The 21,821-nt window shown below is 35.0% G+C and overlaps 1 protein-coding gene and 1 long non-coding RNA gene across 5 annotated transcripts; one reads left to right on the top strand and one right to left on the bottom strand.

Annotated features, from left to right (window-relative positions):
- Positions 1-305: 305 nt before the first annotated feature.
- On the top strand, positions 306-13,499 carry LOC144448470 (galactosylceramide sulfotransferase-like). Of its 4 annotated transcripts, none has more exons than XM_078138731.1 (4): positions 306-586; positions 5,052-5,170; positions 9,947-10,150; positions 11,490-13,499. In XM_078138731.1, the coding sequence occupies exons 3-4, from the start codon at positions 10,011-10,013 to the stop codon at positions 12,505-12,507; spliced, it is 1,158 nt and encodes a 385-aa protein (XP_077994857.1). In that variant the 5' UTR covers positions 306-586; positions 5,052-5,170; positions 9,947-10,010; the 3' UTR covers positions 12,508-13,499. The 4 variants fall into 4 exon arrangements, with proteins under 4 accessions (XP_077994857.1, XP_077994856.1, XP_077994858.1 ...); XM_078138730.1 differs by lacking the exon at positions 306-586 and adding an exon at positions 3,816-3,919; XM_078138732.1 differs by lacking the exons at positions 306-586; positions 9,947-10,150 and adding an exon at positions 3,816-3,919.
- A 4,430-nt stretch (positions 13,500-17,929) lies between these two features.
- LOC144448522 (uncharacterized) lies at positions 17,930-21,480 on the bottom strand. Its single transcript, XR_013482103.1, has 4 exons — positions 21,283-21,480; positions 20,554-20,617; positions 20,106-20,270; positions 17,930-19,406 (listed from the first exon to the last, which is right to left on the bottom strand). It is a non-coding gene; the product is annotated as an uncharacterized LOC144448522 (long non-coding RNA).
- Positions 21,481-21,821: the final 341 nt, after the last annotated feature.

The raw sequence follows: 21,821 nt of genomic DNA, 5'->3' as shown, positions 1-21,821 counted from the left end.
ACCACAGTTATTATCCAATCAGAATGGCGCATAGTAGCATGATATAATATAATGACATTTTTGTGATGTATTCTTACACATACCATACGCACTACACGACTCTGCATTACGTGTGGAGTGTATGCCCTTGATCAAATACATTGTATGTCAGTAATACAACAAACAAATGAATCATATTCTCCCTTTTCATTAAAGTAGACACACTGCAAACAACAACACTGCGATTGGCCCCTAACCTCTTGAACTAAATACAAACAGTTCGTTCAATGGCCATGCGTCATTCAGAAATAGAGTAAAAGTGAACACTGAGCCAGTTATACATCTCCAATCATATGGTGTATTTCTGGAGGACTAGTTTCTTTCCAATACCCAGTACTCAGTACACCTACTGTATAATGACTGTGGATGTGTTTTAGTGTCACCGTATCCATGACAACTAATTAATTAATTTGGTTGTCACGTGTTACGCCAGATTTGAGAGAACCACATAACCAGACATACCCATCGACGGCGGCAGTAAATCATCAACGACAAAAAACCGGACATTTCTGTTTCTAATGACCACCAAGGTGAACTGCATTGAAAGGTGAGTTGTTTGTTTTGTTTGTGCATGTTATATTCCCATATGTATCGCACCAGTATACAAATTACCCCATACAAAATAACAATAAATTGATTTAAAAGACTTTGTTAACGTTCATACATGAAACTTGAAAAAAAGTGGCATATTAGAAAAATAAAATTGTAACAATCAGATCAAAGTAAGTTTCATGTCGATTACGTTACAAATATAATCACCACATTGTATTTATCATGATCATTCAATCTTGATCTTGATCATGATCATAAGTATAATCATAATTACCTTTATTCATCCCAAGGCAAATTAAAATGACAGTTCATACAGACAAAAGACAAACTAGAATACACAAATACATTGCACAGTACAATGGTAAAAATAAGTTCACAACAAGATACGGCATAGGATGGCTTTGATTGCTGCTAAGAACAGAGATAGCTTATGGGACAAAGGACGATACAACGGGTTGGATGAGCTACCACAGTGCGGTATCTACCACTCCGGTTGTTGAACCGCATAGAGAGAATGGAAAGGGTCATTAGAATACTATGTACCTAAGCTTTGTCTTAATGTGGGGTTTTTGTAGATATAATGATACTTTCACTTTGTTTACCGATAATTTGGCCATGATGACCATTATGATCTTATTGAGCTTTCCAATCTCATGTTGGGATAAGTTACCTCCCCCAGGGTTCATGTGTGTTTAACCTTTGCATTCATGACGGTTCTAACCGTTAACCTTACCAGTGTTGACAAGATTCACAGACTCGTATGCCCCATTGAAACAAGATGGCATTATAAAAGCTGACCTTGAATGCATAGGGAGCTGTGCTAGATTACAACACCTGTCAGTGATATATGTGGTACATTGTACTGAGAGTGAAGATACTGCCATAAAGCAAATATAAAGCTTAAGCATACCGACATCACAGTGAAATTGAAAATCAACCCAGCTACACTTTCTGACTAGGCTTAGCATTGTTTTGCCATCACTACAGAGACGTAATAATCCGTTACCTTTCTGTCCGTATGTTTAGGTAAATGTGGAATGTCAAGAACACGTGAAATATTGGGATTTTAATAAATATTTGATTGTAAATAGATATTTCAAATACAAATAGACACCATTTCTCTTTAGCTGTCAAATTGTTGACTCAGTGTTTAACATGTGCACACTTAGGACAGACATTATTGTCATTAGGAGCCTGCGCTGCATATTAAAACTGCATATCTGCAACGTTATCCTATTTTGATTTCAAGAGTCTTTTTTCTTCTCGTTTTCTTTTCACTTTTATCTGTTTGTATTCTGTACATTTTCCTTATGATAATAAAAAATAAAAAAAAATAGAAAAAAGGAACAGTACATCATCACTTGTAGATAAACGTAAATGTGTAGCTGTATATGTAGAAGTAGAAGTAATAGTTTATTATAGTGACATGCAGATTTACAATAATTTACAATAAATATACGTATACAGATATACATCTGCCCAGCCCCTTCGGACTTATAAGTCACTTTTTTTCAAAACAAATTAAACAAAAAGAACATCTATAAACTTACATACAATGTCATAGGAGAAAAGTACAAAGAGCGTATCTATGGCGATATTTATCGAAACAAAAAATCTCCTTCTCTCAAAAGCATTATACACATATATAGCTAATTGACATGAACATTACTAATATCAGAAGTTTCAAAGTTGCGTGTCATAAACAATACTTTCAGGGTTTCATAGATGACAATGTAAATTTTTAGTATGGTCGTATTGTCACTTGCTGTTTGTATTTTGTCTGTTGGACGTTTTGTGCCGTTATTGCATGCAATTTGTATGTAGTCTCATTTTCTGTCATTGTATTTTAATTGTTCTTTTTTGTTCTCGGCCCTCATGAAAAAAGGCTGTTACCTATGAGGCTATCGAGTTTAAATAAAGTTTATTATTATTATTATTATTATTATTATTATTATTATTATTATTATTATTATTATTATTATTATTATTATTAACATCGTACATTATATAATAAATAAAATCAAATTGATGTTTGGCTTGGGTCCATGCCCGAAATCAGCGCCCTCAACGGCGATAACGATTTCAACCCGTTTCTGCACTGTTTATGGACAATATCCAATATTGACCTCTAGTTACTCCATGTACACTATCTAATTATTGGTATTTTAACAATTTTCAGTGAATACATTATGGTTAACCTTATAACGAATATCATGGTATTTCTAGTTCAAACATACATTACGAATTAACCAATACGATGTTTTGGTACATTGACATCCATTCAAAGATTGCTACGTCCAATCATTAATCTGAAGCTTAGCTTCCTTACTGCTGTTATAAATGATAAGTTCTGATTGGTCAAGTTGTAGATGAAGATATTTTGGCAATTTGGGGAAGCGTGATATACAGGAAAAGCCCGCCATTTTATGAAATAATTAGAATGTAAGGCTAAACCATAAGTTTCAAGTTATGACGTAGGACCACCTATCGTACTATACCTTTGCTCATATGTTTTGATATCCAATCAGATTGTTTTAACATGTATTTTATTAAGAGACATTGATTTTATTTCGACAAGAATATGTATAATTGATTTTGAAATTCCTTTGAAATTTTATGGCATTGTATAAACGACGAATATATAGATATTAAAGTAATAATTTTCATTTTGTAATAAGCAAAAGTAAAACAGTTTTGAAATTTGTTAATACGCATTTCAACATATCATGTAACACTCTCTATGTGATTTCTTGTTAGATTTAGATCAGACATATTGTCGTATTTCAAACATATGGATCACCATTATTTCAAAATGTTTGTTTTCGTCTTTACATTACCTTAACATTATACTGTGTTTTCAAATAGAGGGCGTTTTTTAGATGGATTTAGTCTAGTAGTAGTACTCAGACAGAACAGTTCATACGTTATCAACTAAAATATGCTGCTCTCGATCGAGATGACACCCGCCAGCTGATGTTAAAATTTCGTGTGATATCAAGATGTGTCGTAACTTGACATTCTGCTAATGACTATTTCAATAAACTTGGTTTCAATTTTGATTTACTGGTATATTAAATCTTGGTGAGCAAAAAACAAATGAAATATTGTTCCAAACTGTGTATTTGTTTATCTTGTATAAGATTGAAGAGACACACGCTGTTGACAGTTTATGTTATCTGTTGACAGTTTTATTTCTTTTACTAGACACTCCAGCCAAACGATAAATTGATTAGATCACATGTTATCAAAAGATGGCACTACAACATTGTAAGCACAGTAAGTCAACCGTGATACAACTTGAATACTCATTAGCAACATACCAAACTGTGTAAGTAAAATAATCACAGAATGCATTGGGGCGGGATAGGTCAATCCGTAAATTCCCTTGGTTTGTTATTTGTAAATATTACAAAAAAATTAACAACCCAAGATTGAGTAGAATTTAGATAGTTTAGTACACCTACTGGTGACGTGATAGTGATATGGAGATGCCAAATAAATAAATTTAGCAAAAGCAATCGGTTCAAGTACGGTAGTGTACCGTCCACCCAATGCATAAGTGGTCGGTCAGGTCGGTCGGTCGGTCACGTGAACAAAGTTCGTATAAGGCGACATTGGTCACAATATGTATCCTTACATTCACATTACATGTTCTGGTTGGCCAGGAGATTGCTACAGTAAGGGGCAAATAGCAATCAATGAGAAAAAAAATAACTTATCGCATATGTTCTGTTGTATTCCAACAATTGTCTGTAGGAACGAGAATCTTACAGAAGGCATTCAGTTTAAAGCTGGTGAAAGTTTAAAGAGATAACCAAAATATATTATGCATATATGTCATTCTGCGTAAGTGACGTATTTCTAATTGCATTAGGTATCTGTGATCTTGTTTACAAATGATACAGTGCTTTTTGGAATGAAGGATGCTAAGCGAATATTACTTTGATTCTTACTGTGACTTTAATTAACATCAATCACAACCATCTAATTACAAACATAATTTACATCTCATACTTGAATATATACAAACGACACCGAAACTTAGAGTCCGGTTTGATACATAATGTACATAATCGTTTTGAGTACGTTTTAAATCAAATTCTAGTGACTTAGGGAGTCTTTTTCCACTGTATTATAGACCATCTTTACGTAGATAATTGTCCGACGAATAAATTTACAAATTGAGATAAATCATAAAGACGAATAAATCAAATGTCTCTAATTGTCTTTTCTCCACTTTTCACAATCAAAATCCGCGAACAACTCTCGCGAGAATTTGCACAACAACTCAGGTCGTGTAATTTAATTCCTACATACATTAAGTAGATGTTGAATTTCTAGCACATTGTATTTTGCGGTTTCTATGGTCTTCTAAATTAATTACATGTGACATAATCAATACTCTATCATATACGTATACAGGTCTCATACCATTTCAACTAAATTACATTTTTTTACAGTACGCTAAGAACATTTGGCAACCTGGAACAGTTAACTGGGAACGAGGAGGCTCCTTCGAGGGGGAGAGGCTCGAAGTTCGACGCTAGCTCGAAGCACATGCTACCAGACACTCAGACAGGTAATTAATGCGACTTATTCTAAAAAATGATCATATTCATGATACTTTGATGTACTTTGGCATAACTTAATTTGGTCTATGAATAATCAGATACGTGAAATATTCGTATCTTCAGTGTTTTCTCACGCGTGACATCGTAATCTGAGTTGACCAAATATCCATGAATTTCAATTTTGATACTGGAATCGAAGTGCATATCTTCCTTTTCTTTTGTGACACTATGACTGAAGTATTATGCATTACTGTAGAAATTAACTAACTGTCCGTTTTGCTAAGTTGTAGCCAACAAGTATAAGTTCAAGTAATGCTGTTGGCTATCAGTTTAGTGTCAGTTTACCCTTTTGTCTAGCTGCGACTCAAACATCATAAACTACTAGTATCACACCACAGCCAGTCCGCGACACCCCCATTTGCATACAATGTATCATCCTCAACTGATATCTCTTCTTTCGTGTCAGTGAAATAAATGTAGGGATTGTTTGATAAACCGGGCCGAAATTTCCATGGATTAAGTGTATTGGGACGCTGCAAAAATCGCAGATGAGTAGAGTGCGTTGTAGTCGTGCGACGAATCTGAAAATTAACAGAGAAAACCATGTTTTCACAGTTAAAGATGACAAAATTCAAGTGTACCAAAAGGAAATGTCGCTGAACTGATCTCCGCACAGCAACATGAGTGGGTTGTATAGTACAAGCAAGCATGTGACATGAAGCGATGCAATGGTGTTAAATTCTTATGTTAAACACAGTCAACTAAATATTTCATGAATTATGTACATTTGTGATTTTTGAAGTACCAGGTAAAGGATAGTTGACGAAAAGGGTTGTTCAAAGTCATTGTTGGTAAACTCAGTACGGGGAAGCTTGTTGGCGTTCGTCTCACTCGGCGCCCCAGTTGGCTTATGGTATTCGGCGAAGCGAAACGAAACGAAACAAGGCTTATAGTATTTAGCGAAACGAAACGAAACGAAACGACACAAGGCTTATAGTATTTAGCGAAGCGAAACGAAACCAAACGAAACGAAACAAGGCAACTGAAAAATTTTTAAAAAATCGCTTTCATTCTTAGGAGGCTTGTAACATATGCTATATCAGCATCCCTCATGATAGTTAGTGGGGAGGGGGTGGGAGGGGGTGAGCTGGTACCTATAGGAACACAGAATTACACTTGGTCCCGTGTTAATAATTGTCGTCTCAACTGTTGTAAATTTATGCCGACTTGCCATGGTTCTAGTGTAGACTCGGCTTGAACATGAACTGTGTGTAGTCTGAGCTAATTCCCAAAGGTTCAAGTAGTGATCCCGGGACAGAAGTTGAGTCGGTACATAAGATGTGAGAGTGATTCGAGTGTAGTTACTTGGTATGTCAGCTGAGTGCAAAGATCGAAAAGTAGCACTTCTTCAGGCCGACTGATGAACTATCATAAACACTCCTGACCAGAGGTTGTTTTCATTAATTGTGTAATGACTGCTCCTGAAAAGCCCCTTGTATTCTCTTTGGCTGAATGAAGAATTCGACAATCTTGGGAATTGCCACCTATGCCTGAGTTCACTGTATTTTGAGACCCACATTTAGTAATTAGAGTCACCTAAGGGTAGCAATATTAGAATAAAATTGGGCATACCTATTAATTTGTGTTGTTTTGTAATATAAGAGGCTAAAATACTAAACACCTATCACATCAGACATTGTAGCTAAGCTGAAATGTAAGTCACCAGGCAGACATCTTATAAATAAATATTTCTAGTTAAGGGAGCTTTCAATATTTACAGGGGTAGGGTCGGAGGAGTCGGGGGGGGGCACATTTTACAAACCTGTGCTTGGGGGAGGGTCATATTTTGCATTACAATATTTGGGGGAGGGTCACATTTTACAATCCGTAGTTTTGTGACCAAATTGAAGATTCAATTATTTTATATTTGTTTTGTGTGTTTTGAGATGTAAAAGTGAGATGAGCACTCAACATTTATTTGTATGGGTACTTTACATGCCAAAATGCAAAAATAAAAATACATTTATTGTAAGAAAATTGTTACATAAAACCATGCATTTTGTTGAGTGTATCATCTCACTTTATCACTCACACTGTCCGTGAATGTTGTTGTTAAAATATGATGGTGGTGGTGGTGGTGGTGGTGGTGGTGATGATGATGATGATGATGATGATGATGATGATGATGATGATGATGATGATGATGATGATGATGATGATGATTTAGTTTTGAATGTCATAGATAACACAGACAGTGATACATGTACTGACTCAAGTAGTGACAGTGAGTCAGATTAGAGTGACACTGATAATGGCAATACTGAAGGTGAAGGTGAGAATGATGACAGTGATATCAGGAAACCTTTACAAGTGAACAGATCAGACAGTATGCACAACATGGAAAGCACGTTTAGATACTAACTAGATTGTGTATGATTAATAAGAGAAAGGTAACTAGCCAGGTATTTTTACTGTTTGTCACTTTATATGTAGAAATATTGCTTTCTAATACGGTCAAAATCATTTACTTTGTATGTACACATACAATGAGAATGTTGATTAATGTTCAGTATATGCAATGGTCATGGAGAGGGTCATGTTTTACAAAATGGGACAAAGGGGAGGGGTTCACTTTTTACAAATGGAGAATGGGGGGGGGGGGTTCATGTTTTTTATGAACAGACCATGTGTAATTTCCTCCGGCCCTCCCCCCTTGTAAATACTGATAGCTCCCTAATCATAGTTGTAGTTGTTGTTCTAAATAACCCTTCATTATCTATTTTTAACTTTCTATTTTCACTTGTGGCCCATTGTCTTAACTTACATGTACACACAGTTATACACGTGAGCACATGTGTCTATAGGTGGATGCATGGTTACTATCATACATATCCACCATGCACACATGTGTACATAGGTGGATGCATGGTTACTATGTATACAAATCCACCATGCACACATGTGTCCATTGGATGATGCATGATTACGATGCATACAGATCCACCATGTACACATGTGTCCATAGGCGGATGCATGGTTACTATGCATACAGATCCACCATGCACACATGTGTACATAGGTGGATGCATGGTTACTATGTATACAGATCCACCATGCACACACGTGTCCATAGGTGGATGCATGGTTACTATGCATACAGATCCACCATGCACACATATGTCCATAGGTGGATGCATGGTTACGATGCATACAGATCCACCATGCACACACGTGTCCATAGGTGGATGCATGATTACGATGCATACAGATCCACCATGTACACATGTGTCCATAAGTGGATGCATGGTTACTATGCATACAGATCCACCATGCACACGTGTCCATAGGTGGATGCATGGTTACTATGCATACAGATCCACCATGCACACATGTGTCCATAGGTGGATGCATGATTACGATGCATACAGATCCACCATGTACACATGTGTCCATAGGTGGATGCATGGTTATGATGCATACAGATCCACCATGCACACATGTGTCCATAGGTGGATGCATGGTTACGATGCATACAGATCCACCATGCACACATGTGTCCATAGGTGGATCCAAGTGACAAGCGATTTATGTACGTTTTCGAAATTTCACTCACAAAATCGAATTTCAACATGGCGGAAGTAATTAACGGCTCTCATAACATGGTCTACGATATAAATTATGTTACTATCTTTGGATATTTCGATTAAATTTGACTCGAAATATATCGTTGAATACAAGTATTTAGCTATGGGAACACATTGTACTTGTGCAAAACCATCAAATATTCCCTCAAATTCTGTGTCTATTTATTTATGGACTATTTTTATACATTCACATTCACATTCAACATGACTGATTTCAAAACTTTACTGAACAAAACATAATTTTCAGTGAACCATTATTGGGAAATTATTCAAAGGAAAATGATCGCATTGCAGGTATGTGATTTGGGTCAATAATGTCATTTTTTATCAGAAAACTTAAACTCAAAAACTATGGGGCAGATTGGCCTGAAATTTTGTGGGAATTCGAATGTTCTTAGAGGTGTGTTAATTAAGATATGATCATGACGTGATGATTCCATCTGTAATATGCAAATTAGGGCTACAAATGTGTAGCCCATAGCACCAGCCAAATGATTGCGTATATTGCAAAGATAATAACAGGGTTAGAGAGGCAACTGGATAATCATTCAGCAAGTGAACAGCTATACCTAGCATGGATTAGCATGTGGGTAATTTTTTTTATAAAACTGTACAGTTGTGCTACAACACCATTGGCACTCTTTTTTGTTATAACTGTTTAATGACTATTTGATAACAAAATGAAATTATCATTATTCGTTATTATTTATTTGAACTCATCAGGCCAACTCTAGTATTGAGAGTGTTGCTAGTGAGAGTGATGGTAAATAGTTCGTATTTTATTTCGCTGTGTATGACCGACGCCTTGCTTTTAAAGTGGGTCTATTATTATTTCTTTGAGACTTTGGACCGAATTACATTTTGGCGTAATCGCGAACACTGATTTTGGAATGCCGCAGTCAAATAAACATTTTTATCCATTATAACTTTGAAGAGTGTAACAAAATGAATTACGTCCAAAGTGAAATAATCGTTTCTGTTTTCGAAATGAGTGGACAGTCTTAATGTATACGTACCATGAAGGATGGAAGGACTTTGTCAATCAATCGTCCAGGCACCAACTCGCTTACTAATAGACAACACGACATATCAAAGTTTATCAACTATTTCCATCAGCATGTCTTTACATGTCTATTTCAGGTCTTGAAAGAAGTCTGAGAATTAATATCTACGTTTGTTATCTACACCAAATGAACAGATTGACATGGATGTCGACCACTCAACATCTTTAATAAAAAAGAAACGTACAAAAAGGTTATTTGTCAAAGTTTTCATATTGTTTATAATCGTTATATTTGTTGTTGCTTATGGGATTATATCAACGTTTCTCCCATGTATAAACAGGTACGTAAATTAGTTACCTTGGTTGTATATGATTATGTAAGAGTGAGCTTAAGAAAAAAATTAAACCAGATTTACTTGTTTATTAAGATGTATGATGACCTTGTACAGTGGCAGGTAAGGTCATCATTCTGTCTGTCTGTCTGTCTGTCTGTCTGTCTGTCTGTCTGTCTGTCTGTCTGTCTGTCTGCCTGTCTGTCTGTCTGTCTGTCCGTCCGTCCGTCCGACTTTGTCTGTGAACACAATTTTACTACTCAGTAATTTATATGTAGTACTGAAATGATAGAATTTTCAATCATGTAAGGATTAACATTCTTTTCACATTAAATGGGACTTCTATACGTCAGGAAGTAAAAACGTAAACTTTTGGCAGTGTATGAGTTTATGTTAGGCACATGCGCAATTGCCTACTAAACGATATGTAATGTATTACTAGTGTTCTTAGTTCAAGTTCTTTTCGTGAACAAGAAAGTATTGTTGAAAGGGGCTTAGTAGACATGTAAATGTAGTAGACATGTATATGCAGGAGTAGAACTCAAATATCAATTACTTCCAATTTAAGCTACCTTTAAACAAAACAGTGATAAGGAGAAAAAATAAATAACTGTGTTTCCAATAACATGACTCCAGAAAATAGGAAAGGATGTCGGGAATTTGTTTTATTTTATCTTTTTAATAGTTTTTATTTTTTAGAAAATATTGCTTCGACCCAACAACAAACAAAATGTCGATAAGCATACCGCTTGTGTGATAGTTTAATGAAATATGTACTGGCATCACTGGGGTTAGAAAAGCGACGTAATGATGGTCAAGAAGACAAAGAATTTATTTTATTTTTATTTTAAATGTTTATAAAATGTTTAGGATCAGAGGCTTAAACTAGGGTCGGTCAGGTTATCGGAAACACACATTTTTTTTATTTGAAATAGTATTTTTATTTCGAACTCCAATACACTTGCAAAGTTGCTATGGTTACTACTGATCGTTTTTGTGAATGTTGCAATGGACGACGAAACAACTATTAGAATAATAGTCTAGATTTTATCAATATACGAAAGTATGTTTGGTTAATTCTACATTCGAAAATAGGCATTTATTTTGATAAATCTGTAATAAAATTCAAAATTGATAGTCGTGTATGTAAATAATATTTGATGGCTTCTAGCTATAAATAAATAAATAATGAAGAAAATAAAGAGATTTATATAGCGCCTAGTAGAGCGGACAGTGTTAGGTAGTTGGTTTTACAGAAGTGTGGTAGCGTAGCTGAAAGATCGATCTCACTACGATTTGAGTCTTGTTCTGGGAACCTTGAGTAAAACAAATGTCTCGTCTCTTCCAGGAATAATCCATCCATCCATTTCCAAAACAAGACCAAACCAGAACATAGGATTGTTTTCATAAAAATTCACAAAACCGGAAGTACAACGATGGTATCTATTCTGGAAAGATTTGCATATACGAGGGATATGTCAGTTGCCCTTCCAGGATCCAACCATGTATTTCCAACTCGAGACTTGTTTAAGAGAACGTTTGTTAAGAAATCACCAGTGCCAATGTATGGCCGGAAATATTATGATATGTTGACCAATCACGCGCGGTATTATCGACCGGAAATGGATGCTGTTGTACCAAATGCAACTTACCTCACCATTATACGTCATCCTGTCAATCAACTGGAATCAGCTTTTGGGTTTTTTGAATGGGATGAATCAGTGATTAGTTTTAATAAAAAAAACGATGAAAAGTTTTCATTATTCATGCAAAATCCTCAAAAGTACGTTGATAAAAAAATTTACTACTGGTGGCAAATTCATAATGGACAGCTCTTTGATCTAGGAATGAGTACACATGATACGACGGATGATGCAAAAGTACAGACAAAAATCCATGCTTTGTCTGCTGAATTCGACTTAGTAGCTATCAGTGAATATTTCGATGAATCATTACTCGTGCTTAGAAAAATGATGGGCTGGACACAGGAGGACATTCTATACATATCGAATAATATCCGAAATGACAAGAAACGTTCGGTAATCACCGACGACGTTCGAAAAAAGATTCTTGCATGGAACAAAGCTGACGTTGATTTGTATGAACATTTTAACAAAGCTCTCTGGCAGAAAATCTCTGCGTATGGCCCTTCCTTTGAGCGAGATTTACAAGATTTCAGGACTGAGAGGAAACGTGTAATGAATGCATGTATAACCCCTACATCTACTATAAATACGGACCGTCGAGAAACAAGGTATAAATTAAAATCAAACGCCTCAGATTTATGTATCCATCTTTGGCGAGGTGATGTTACATATACTAAGTTTTTGCGCAATAAGCAAGAGGAAGGTAGAATCTTTTGTTAATCCTCAATTATAATTCGAACACAGCAAAACTAGTGACGTAGACACGCGTTTTCATGACGTAGAACGACCAGCGTATATATTCTACATTTCTTGTTCAACTTGGCTCGTGCATGGTATAATCCCCATGTAGTATGCCTTTAACAAGTTTATTATAGACACCATATAAAATAATAACATAACATAATATAACATTCCACACATAAAGTAATTATTATTCCTGTGTATGATAGCTAATAGCATGAGGTGTTTCCTTTTAATCATTGGTGACGCTTTCATCAGCACAAAACTTGATGAGTTTCTAAGAGTCTTAACCATCTCATTATAGAAATAGTCTTATCTGATTCACATTAGAGTGCACCTCCCGGTAACATTTGCACAGTTTATGGAAGAGCAAATTTCGTTTTTCAATTATTGTTTTAATTTTCGTACTGAGTACTACTAAGAACTATTTTTGAGATTTTTTTTATTCAGTAACTTCTGTATCAACTCTACTTATGATAATCACCGAAATGTGAATGTTTGCCAAACATTTGCATAAGGTCAGCTTGACCAGGCAATAAATATTTTATAGCACATCACGTTATTATCAGGCACATACATTTTCCATATTCAAAACAAATCATTGATAGGAATTCGGTGCTACAATAATAGTGCCCTAGGAAGAATATAAAACTAATAATGCCTACTCTATGCAAAGTCAGGTCACTATGGGTCACTAGTTCATACCACGTGACATGATCTACGCCAATCACTGACGATTGTATCACAATGATGTGTTACAATTTACTATAGTATCCCACAACAAGATATACAGTATGAAACTGCTGGATGGAGTCAGGGATTTAGCACAGAGATTGAAAGGATTCAATATGTGTTGGGATATAATATAATAGATTATTATATATAAAATAAGATAACATTAATTACATTACATTTGATTTTCTATTTTTATAGAGTGGTCATTTAGAAAAGGTTTTTCACAATTACCATCATTTACTGGGATTACCGATGTTTGTAAATTTGGACTTTATATATATAATAAACAGTAGTGAAGTGTTTGTGGCCAAGACGTTTCGCTCAGACTTTGTAGAGCTACCTCAGTAGACCCAATCCATCATACTCATGATGTGTGTGTGTGTGTGTGTGTGTATGTATGTATGTATGTATGTATGTATGTATGTATGTGTATGTGTGTATATGTGTGTGTATGTATGTATGTATGTATGTATGTATGTATGTATGTATGTATGTATGTGTATATGTGTGTATGTGTATGTGTATGTATGTGTGTGTGTGTGCCCTGCTTTCAGTCAATTCTATTTTCCCCTCTTTATTTCAAAGTATATTTGTTTCTGTTTTTCAAATATTTTAGTTACTCTTTTATAAATCAGCAAATCATAGTGCAGTGATTCATTGACTGTCTCATCCTCCATCAATTTGTGTCTAAGTTCATCAACCAGCGATGAAGGTTTTGTTTCAGTCTGGTTTCCTTTATGGTACATCTTATGATTGTAGTTCTTATTCATACTTCCACAGTATTTGCTGAAAGGTATGCCATACGTTTGTTGTAATAGCTTTAATGATAATTCATATTGCTCCACAATGCCTATAACAGCAAACCAGTTTTCTAAATTATTGAGTATATACTCCAACATTAACTCTCGTTCTGCTTGAGTTGTCATATTGTTCAGTGCTAACTTCTCACGAAACCAGCAAGACGCATTTATTTTATTCCAGTTATTCCATCGACGATCGTGTGATTCAGAAGCTAAGGTTATGTAGGGATCATAGATTTTCTTGCAAAATTCTGGTTTGAATAACACTTGTCGGAAAAAGAAACTCCCCTGGTGTCTTGCCCATTCGTTAATCGTAACCTCGTTCGCATTCAATACTGAACATAGCTGGTCTAATCTTGCAAGTTTGCAGTATTCGAATGACGATATGACTCTCTCATACGGATTACGTAATATTGTGAAATAAGAACACAGTCTATCCGATTTTAAGTTATCGCATACTCCGAAGGAATAGCCACCCATGAAAATGCTGGTATTTTGAAAAAGGGCTTCCCGATGGGTCACGAACATCTGGAAATCAACGCGAGTTTTACTGCTCATAACGGGTCCAATTCGTAAACCTTTTTGAATAGCTAAAGTAACCAGGCATGTCTTCATGGTTGTACCAGCAGCTTTGTTATGATGTAGAAATACCATTCTGCTATGTTTGTAATTTTCACGATCCGTCCTATTGTCTGTTTTTGTATAATAATTCCTCATGTACTTACGTCGGACTATCCACGGAAATTTCTCTGTTATGTGTGAAATAGTTTTATCTTGTTCACGTACTTGTTTCGTGTCACCGTCGTTCAATTTACTTGTATTCGTGTTAGGACCAATGTTGAACGATCCGATCGGATATTTTACCTCCCCGTTCTTTATACTGAACCCAGTCTCAACGCGGTAAATATGTTCATAATGGCTGTAAGAAAAACAAGTAGACACATATATATCAATGACACAACGATATCAACGACAGTGACGTCATACGGGCGAGGGGTTAGGAAATATACCAATACGGGACATTCACATCAAAACAAAACAGTAAGTGGTGTTATTCACATAATTGATATAAATTAAAGGCAATAGCTTAGATACATACAACGTTTAAAATATACCTTTGACCAAAGACATCTGTCAGTACAAAATCGCTTGAATTTGGTAAGTATTATTTAAAGGTACATATAGACTACAACATGAAAAAGGAAACGAATATCTGTGACTATGAGGGCGCTAGTAAACGTCTACTACCCGAGAGCTGTTATGTAGCATAACAAGATGAGGGGTAATAGGTCCTACTCCTAGTACTAGTGCCCAAATAAGGCCACGCAATGCCCAAATAATTAAGGCCAAGCAATATTAAAATGTTATAACATATCATATTCTCATGTACATATTCTATCCATAGTCAAAGCCCCCGATAAGACAGGCGTGCTACATGAATATTTCCCTTGGGAAAAATAGAACGCGACTATTACCTGTATATGCAAATTGATGTATTGGTGGGTCAATGGTACATACCACGTGATACGATCTAAGCCAATCAACGAAGGCTATATTATGAACGTGATGTGTCAAAATGTGTACTATCATTACCAGGACATTTTGTAAACAGCATATCACTATATAGCAAAGAATGGTCGACATTTGGTTGAAATCATACCAACAAAGTAAATCGGCTACGTTTGTTTTTTATTTTGTGTGCGCTGTAAAAACATTTATACAAGATTCGTCAGTCACATTAGCTCTAATTGAGTGTTGTTTTCCCCAATGGTTGTATGGATTGGTTAGTTTTTAGTCTGAATAACTGGTTAGATTTGTTGCATATAGAAAGGTCATATATATAAATATGCTTTCACTCTTTTTTTACTGTACTTCATTATACAAATGGTGTACTTTTACGACGCACATGCCATAGCCATGGGCCAACCATTTATGATCTGTACAAAGAGAGGTGAAACCTAAAATGGTTTTTGCGTTAACAGATGTCTCTTTTCTGTACCACCTGTGCACCAGTGTTGAAAGTAATCAACCATATTTATATATTAAGCACATACTATTGTATATGTAATGAAAGACATGTCTTGATTTTGACAAATTTATCGTACAGTTCGATATAAAGGTCATTATATTTTGTACATATGGTTAGTTTTGTATAAAATGTGGCTACAATTCAATCACAGATTTCTATGAGCACCAACATAGTTCAGATGTACGTGTCCCATACTCTGCATTACCCCTGAACTGTGTGAGTGAAGATATGAATCGTAACGATACTGTATAGGAACAAGACTATCCCTGAGCAGATTTTTTTTTGAAAACAAATTAGGCCAAATAAACAAATAGAGTGTTGACCGACCCTAGTTTAAATCGCCGACAGTAAACATTGTTTTACCTTTTTAAAAATCACTTCTAGAGAGAAACGATGTCATTTCAGTCTATAACAGCACAGTCTGCATATTGTGTTTGTCTACTTCTGAATCACATAATTGTCTTCATTTACTTCTTTTACACCTCATCAACTGTTACGGAAATATTGTGACCAACGAGTATCGTGTTTGGGGCAAAGTAATTAAACAAAATGAAATATAAAATAAAATACAATTCCAACCTAACTACCCTATCACGTTATCGGAAACAAAACATTTAAAAAAATCTTTTGCCTTGGCTACAGTTGAATACTGTAAAGTATATGTTAACGTAGGAAAAGGTTTGCCTTTGTTAACGCCATAAAGATAGGAAGTTACTAGTCACATCATGGTAGATGACAACTACTAGGCTCTCTTTTACTTCCGTGCCATCTCTTTCTGAGATGTCCCAGAATCCTATACTTAGAAATAAGGAAATAAAAACGTACCGAATATTGACGATGGGAACAATGAATATAATAGCAAGAACGGAGACTGCTACAAAGATAAATATGACACTACAAAATAGACGACGCAATTCTCGGAGATGTAACAACGCCATATCCCTGACAAAATGGCTCAAATATCGACACTGAGGGAGTAGTCATTGAATTCATGGGGGGGGGATTGTGGGTCAGGTTTTATAAATCTGTTCTAGGGGGAGAGCCATGTTTAAGAAAAATGGAATTAGGGGAGGGACACAATATTTACTTTGACTTATTGCATCTCCTAATAGTATGATATTTATATTATATTGTGAATTTGGCACCACACCACAACACAACAGCTGTCATCACCCACTGCTAACGTCATACCATAAAGAACGCATCATGTTGATAACCACAATCAAGAGTTTAATAGCTGTTGTATTAGGAGGTGGGTGGTTTTCACGGGTAACTGGGAGAACAGTGTGGCAAGATATTGGGGTTTATGTGTCGGAGTGGGGATACATACATACATACGTACGTACGTACGTACGTACGTACGTACATACATACATGCATGCATGCATGCATGCATGCATACATACATACATACATACATACATACATACATACATACATACATACATACATACATACATACATACATACATAAATTACATACATACATACATACATACATACATACATACATACATACATACATACATACATACATACATACATACATACACACATGTATGTATATATTATATATATTATATATATATATATATATATATATATATATATATATATATATATAAACCATTCACACTATTTTTCAATGTTAATAGTGTTTTTGAGACATTTTATTCGCATAATTGTAAAAACACTGAAACATATTATGTTCAATGTTCTATCGACATTTATACATTTAAATGGTAAATTTCACTTTTTACATTAATTATATTATCACGGTCTGTATGCTTATTCAAATGTAAGCATAATAACCAAATTAATAAGTCTCGGGATCACTACCAGAATTGATACTAATAACGATACCATTAAAAATAGCAATATGACTTCAAAATGGAATATAAAGGAGCATCTTTTGATCACAACACATATACAAGCTATTATTAAACATACAGCCCATTTCACGATACTGTTCACTGGCGCTGTTTTATACAACCACACAGAAACCAATAAGAAACTGCAAATGTTACACTTGATGATCGCAAGCATGTATAACACGTTGTAGTTGGGTATAAAGTCTTTATTCTCACACACAAGTACGTCAAATAATATTACACTTCAAAAGTTCGAACGGGCGCCTCCGCCAACGTAATACACCAAAACAACAGTTCGTTCACGTTTGTCTACGGGGGGGTTTCCCAGTCTGCGCATGCCTGTTCAGTCAGGCCTAACGCCCCCAACGTCTTACAGTGATTAACCTTTTGTTTGCTACACTTGAATGACTACAGTTTCTTGCAATTTCTTTTGTCTCAATGAAATGAACTAACAAGTCACCATGCAGACATCACATGCAGACATCGAAATATTGGATCCAGTGTATCTGCGTCGACTTGCAGTACGTTTGATTGTTTGTTTAGTTAGACAAAATGTAGCAAGAACTTCAAGTGTAGACTGTAAAGTTTCTTATTGGTTTCTCTCTGCTTGTATCAACGACTTTTTGTCATCCGAGTAGTCATCATAACAAATTATTGAACAGCTAGAAAAACATTCCAGTTTCATTCAAAAACTGCCACTTGATCACGTGACTGAAAAAGTGCATGGCATCATGAATAATAATGAGCTCATTATAATACTATAAGCTAGATTTATATAATTCATCATCCTGAGTCAGTAAACAATAACATAAAAAGGGTAGTAGTCATCATGAAAATTAAACGAACAAATTAAATCACAGGTTTCTCGAATTATTTGAAAACTATTTAGTTCTCAAAATTCAATCTTAATTGAAAAGATTATCTTTTGTATAAAAATTGAACACATTTACTGTAAATTGTGAATATCTAATTAATGAGTAATTTCAAATATGTAAATATGTTAATAAATATGTAAATATCTAATTATTTTCATGTAAATGCACTCAATCACTGATAATAATAAGTCTTTTCAATGTATAAAGATGTAAACATGTATCTGTATATGTTTCGTTAGGTATTAGACTGCGCATGCGTTATATAATATGGTATCTATCTCTTTTTAATATAGAGTCTTACATAAATTCACTTTCTATAATAACTTTATACTATGGCTCTATATATACAAAATCATACAAGACTGACAAGAAGGGCTAACAAACATATATAAACTGCAGGCTTTGTCCGAAAAAAAATCTTCTATGATAGTTGCCTGAATAACTTTAAAAAAAAGATAAACAATACAAAAAATTGTATAAGGAGCAATAGAAATAGAAAAACTTGTTTTCTTTCATTGTCACTGGTCATGGTTCGCTTGAAGAGGCTGTCTAGGTGGTGTTCTTACGTCTGTCGATAAATACAGAGAGAATAAAAACAGACAAACTTAATCATGAAACACTATAATAGTAATAACTGACGTTAAGTGAGCAACTCTACTATTGGCACACAAAGCACTAACAGTCACACCCAAATACTAATAGATGGATTTGTATCATTTCTGAAGTTCTAGGAATTGTTTTGGTCTTTGACAAAATAACTATTTGTACCCGTATCATACGGAAGCGGGTCGGTTATATCGAGTAAAACTAAACTTAAAGTTACTAAACGTACTTTCGATTCAGCCGGGGTGGGGGTGGAGGTGGGGTGGGCAAAATGACCTCGGGGAAAAAGGACGGGGCAACGGGCCGGGGGGAAACAGATTTAGAACCGTCTCATATGCTATATTGAGATTTATATTACTATATGCTATATTGGGGCGTAATTGTTACTGTGTATTTAAAAGGTACTCGATGTATTCTACTTACTGAAGTATACTTAGCCATCACTTGCAATTAACTGAACTTATTAAGATAACTTACAAACAATCCGATGACGTAATATATCATACGTATACAAATTGTCGTTGAATTATCTACTATACAATCAACACCTCTAGCAATGTCAGAATGTCATAGTAGACATGTACTGACATTAACATTACTAGAATTATGACGTCATCGAGATTTAACTCAGTTTAACGAATTATAGAATTTTAAAATTCCCTACCATCTAACCATCTCCGTAACTTTGGACTCTTGTAACAACATATTGCCAGAAGTAATACCATAGCGTCGATCAGTAGTATTATTGACAAATCCCAAATAATCTTCGATGAACTTGAAATTGTACTATCGTTCATTATGAATTCATGATCACCTTGCTCTTCAAAATCTGTTGAAAATAAAACTTTACTATAATTATAGTCAGTCACAATCTCTAGGAATGTTATAAAATTTTAATTCTGTTTCATTTTTATGAAAGGAAAATAGCAAATGAAAATACAATAATATGACGGAACTCGAATATCAAAGTGATTAAAAGCTGAAATCGAGCGGGGCCAATGGTTGACCGCCATAATAGAATAGCGCCCTCTCCGTTCACGTGGTCATATGGACAACTCAGATACCATAAAGGGTTATTAATACTATATACTATCAACGTTGTGGTTCTTTACCTGATGTCTGCTTCTGGCAATAATGTAGTTCATTCATTAAGTATTCGCAAATCCATACGATAACCTTAAAAAAGACAATTGTTGTTTGTTAGTTCTAGTAAGTTCAACGCCATTTAAAGGTCATTATATCTTGATGTTTGAAAAAGACAATTCTCTGTCTTCTTGACCTTCATGTATATCTGTTTTCTTTCCCCAGAGATGTCTGTCCATATTTCATCAAACTATCACAGAAGGGGTATCAAAGCAATATTTTTCAAAAATGAAAACAATTAAAAAAATGAAATAAAATACAATATAATTCCAACCTACCTTATGGCAAGCCGTTCAGGCCAAAAGTATTATTTTATTTTAGCTATAGTATTTTATATTTTTCGTAGTTGCAAACTAATTTTAACCGTTTAGGTGTTGTTTTTCGGTGGAATCCACACTTTTATTCCATGTTAACATTATTTAATTCAAAGAAGTTTTCATTTATTTGAGATTATTGTTTTATTTTTCGTTTCAAAATAAACAGCGATGTAGCCAGTATATTCTTACTTGGATCGGTATGTGCCTCATTCAAAATTAAAATAAGCAATCGGTTACTAGTCATGCGTGCGCACTGGAGTAACGTCATGTCCTATATTTAGTACAATGTTGCTATGACTACGATGAACACTTCGAAAAGAAACCGACTGTATAGTATGCAGTGGTTCTTGTTAATTTTAACTATACTGAACAGATACATACCTTTTTTATTGCGTCGTCTTCGGTAGTGGACCAAAGAGGGATATCTTCATTATGTGGAATATGACTTGAGAATGGCAGCTGCCGCGGTCCGTCGTCGTTGTCGTTCACATTTTGTTGTCCAGCAATTGACGACGGTTGTATGCCATTGTCGCAGGTACATGTACGTCCAGGTCGTCTTCCACTTTGTACGCATGCGTTCTTGTCCATTTGCGATATTGGTATGTCGATTTCGGGAGATCCACAGCTGTGCGTGTTAACGTATTGAAGGTGTATGGACATTTCTAAATGTTCACTCTGGAATCTTACATCTATGAAGCTATCAAATGGGACATAATTTAAAAAAAGGAATATTGGTAGAAGTATGACAAAAACGGTAAAAATCAGTTTTAGAAAACTAAACGAACTTCTCCCTCGTTCTTCCATATTTGTAAACTATTTGGTATGACCCCTTCCTTTGAAATCCTTTATAATTTCCTTATGTCCGCTCGTTTATCAGGCTTGCAATTAGAATATCTGGTTATGAAAACTCTCCGGACAGT

Source organism: Glandiceps talaboti, chromosome 17 (assembly GCF_964340395.1).
Source record: "Glandiceps talaboti chromosome 17, keGlaTala1.1, whole genome shotgun sequence".
Taxonomy (NCBI): Eukaryota; Metazoa; Hemichordata; class Enteropneusta; family Spengelidae; genus Glandiceps; species Glandiceps talaboti.
This window is presented reverse-complemented; position numbering and strand designations above follow the sequence as displayed.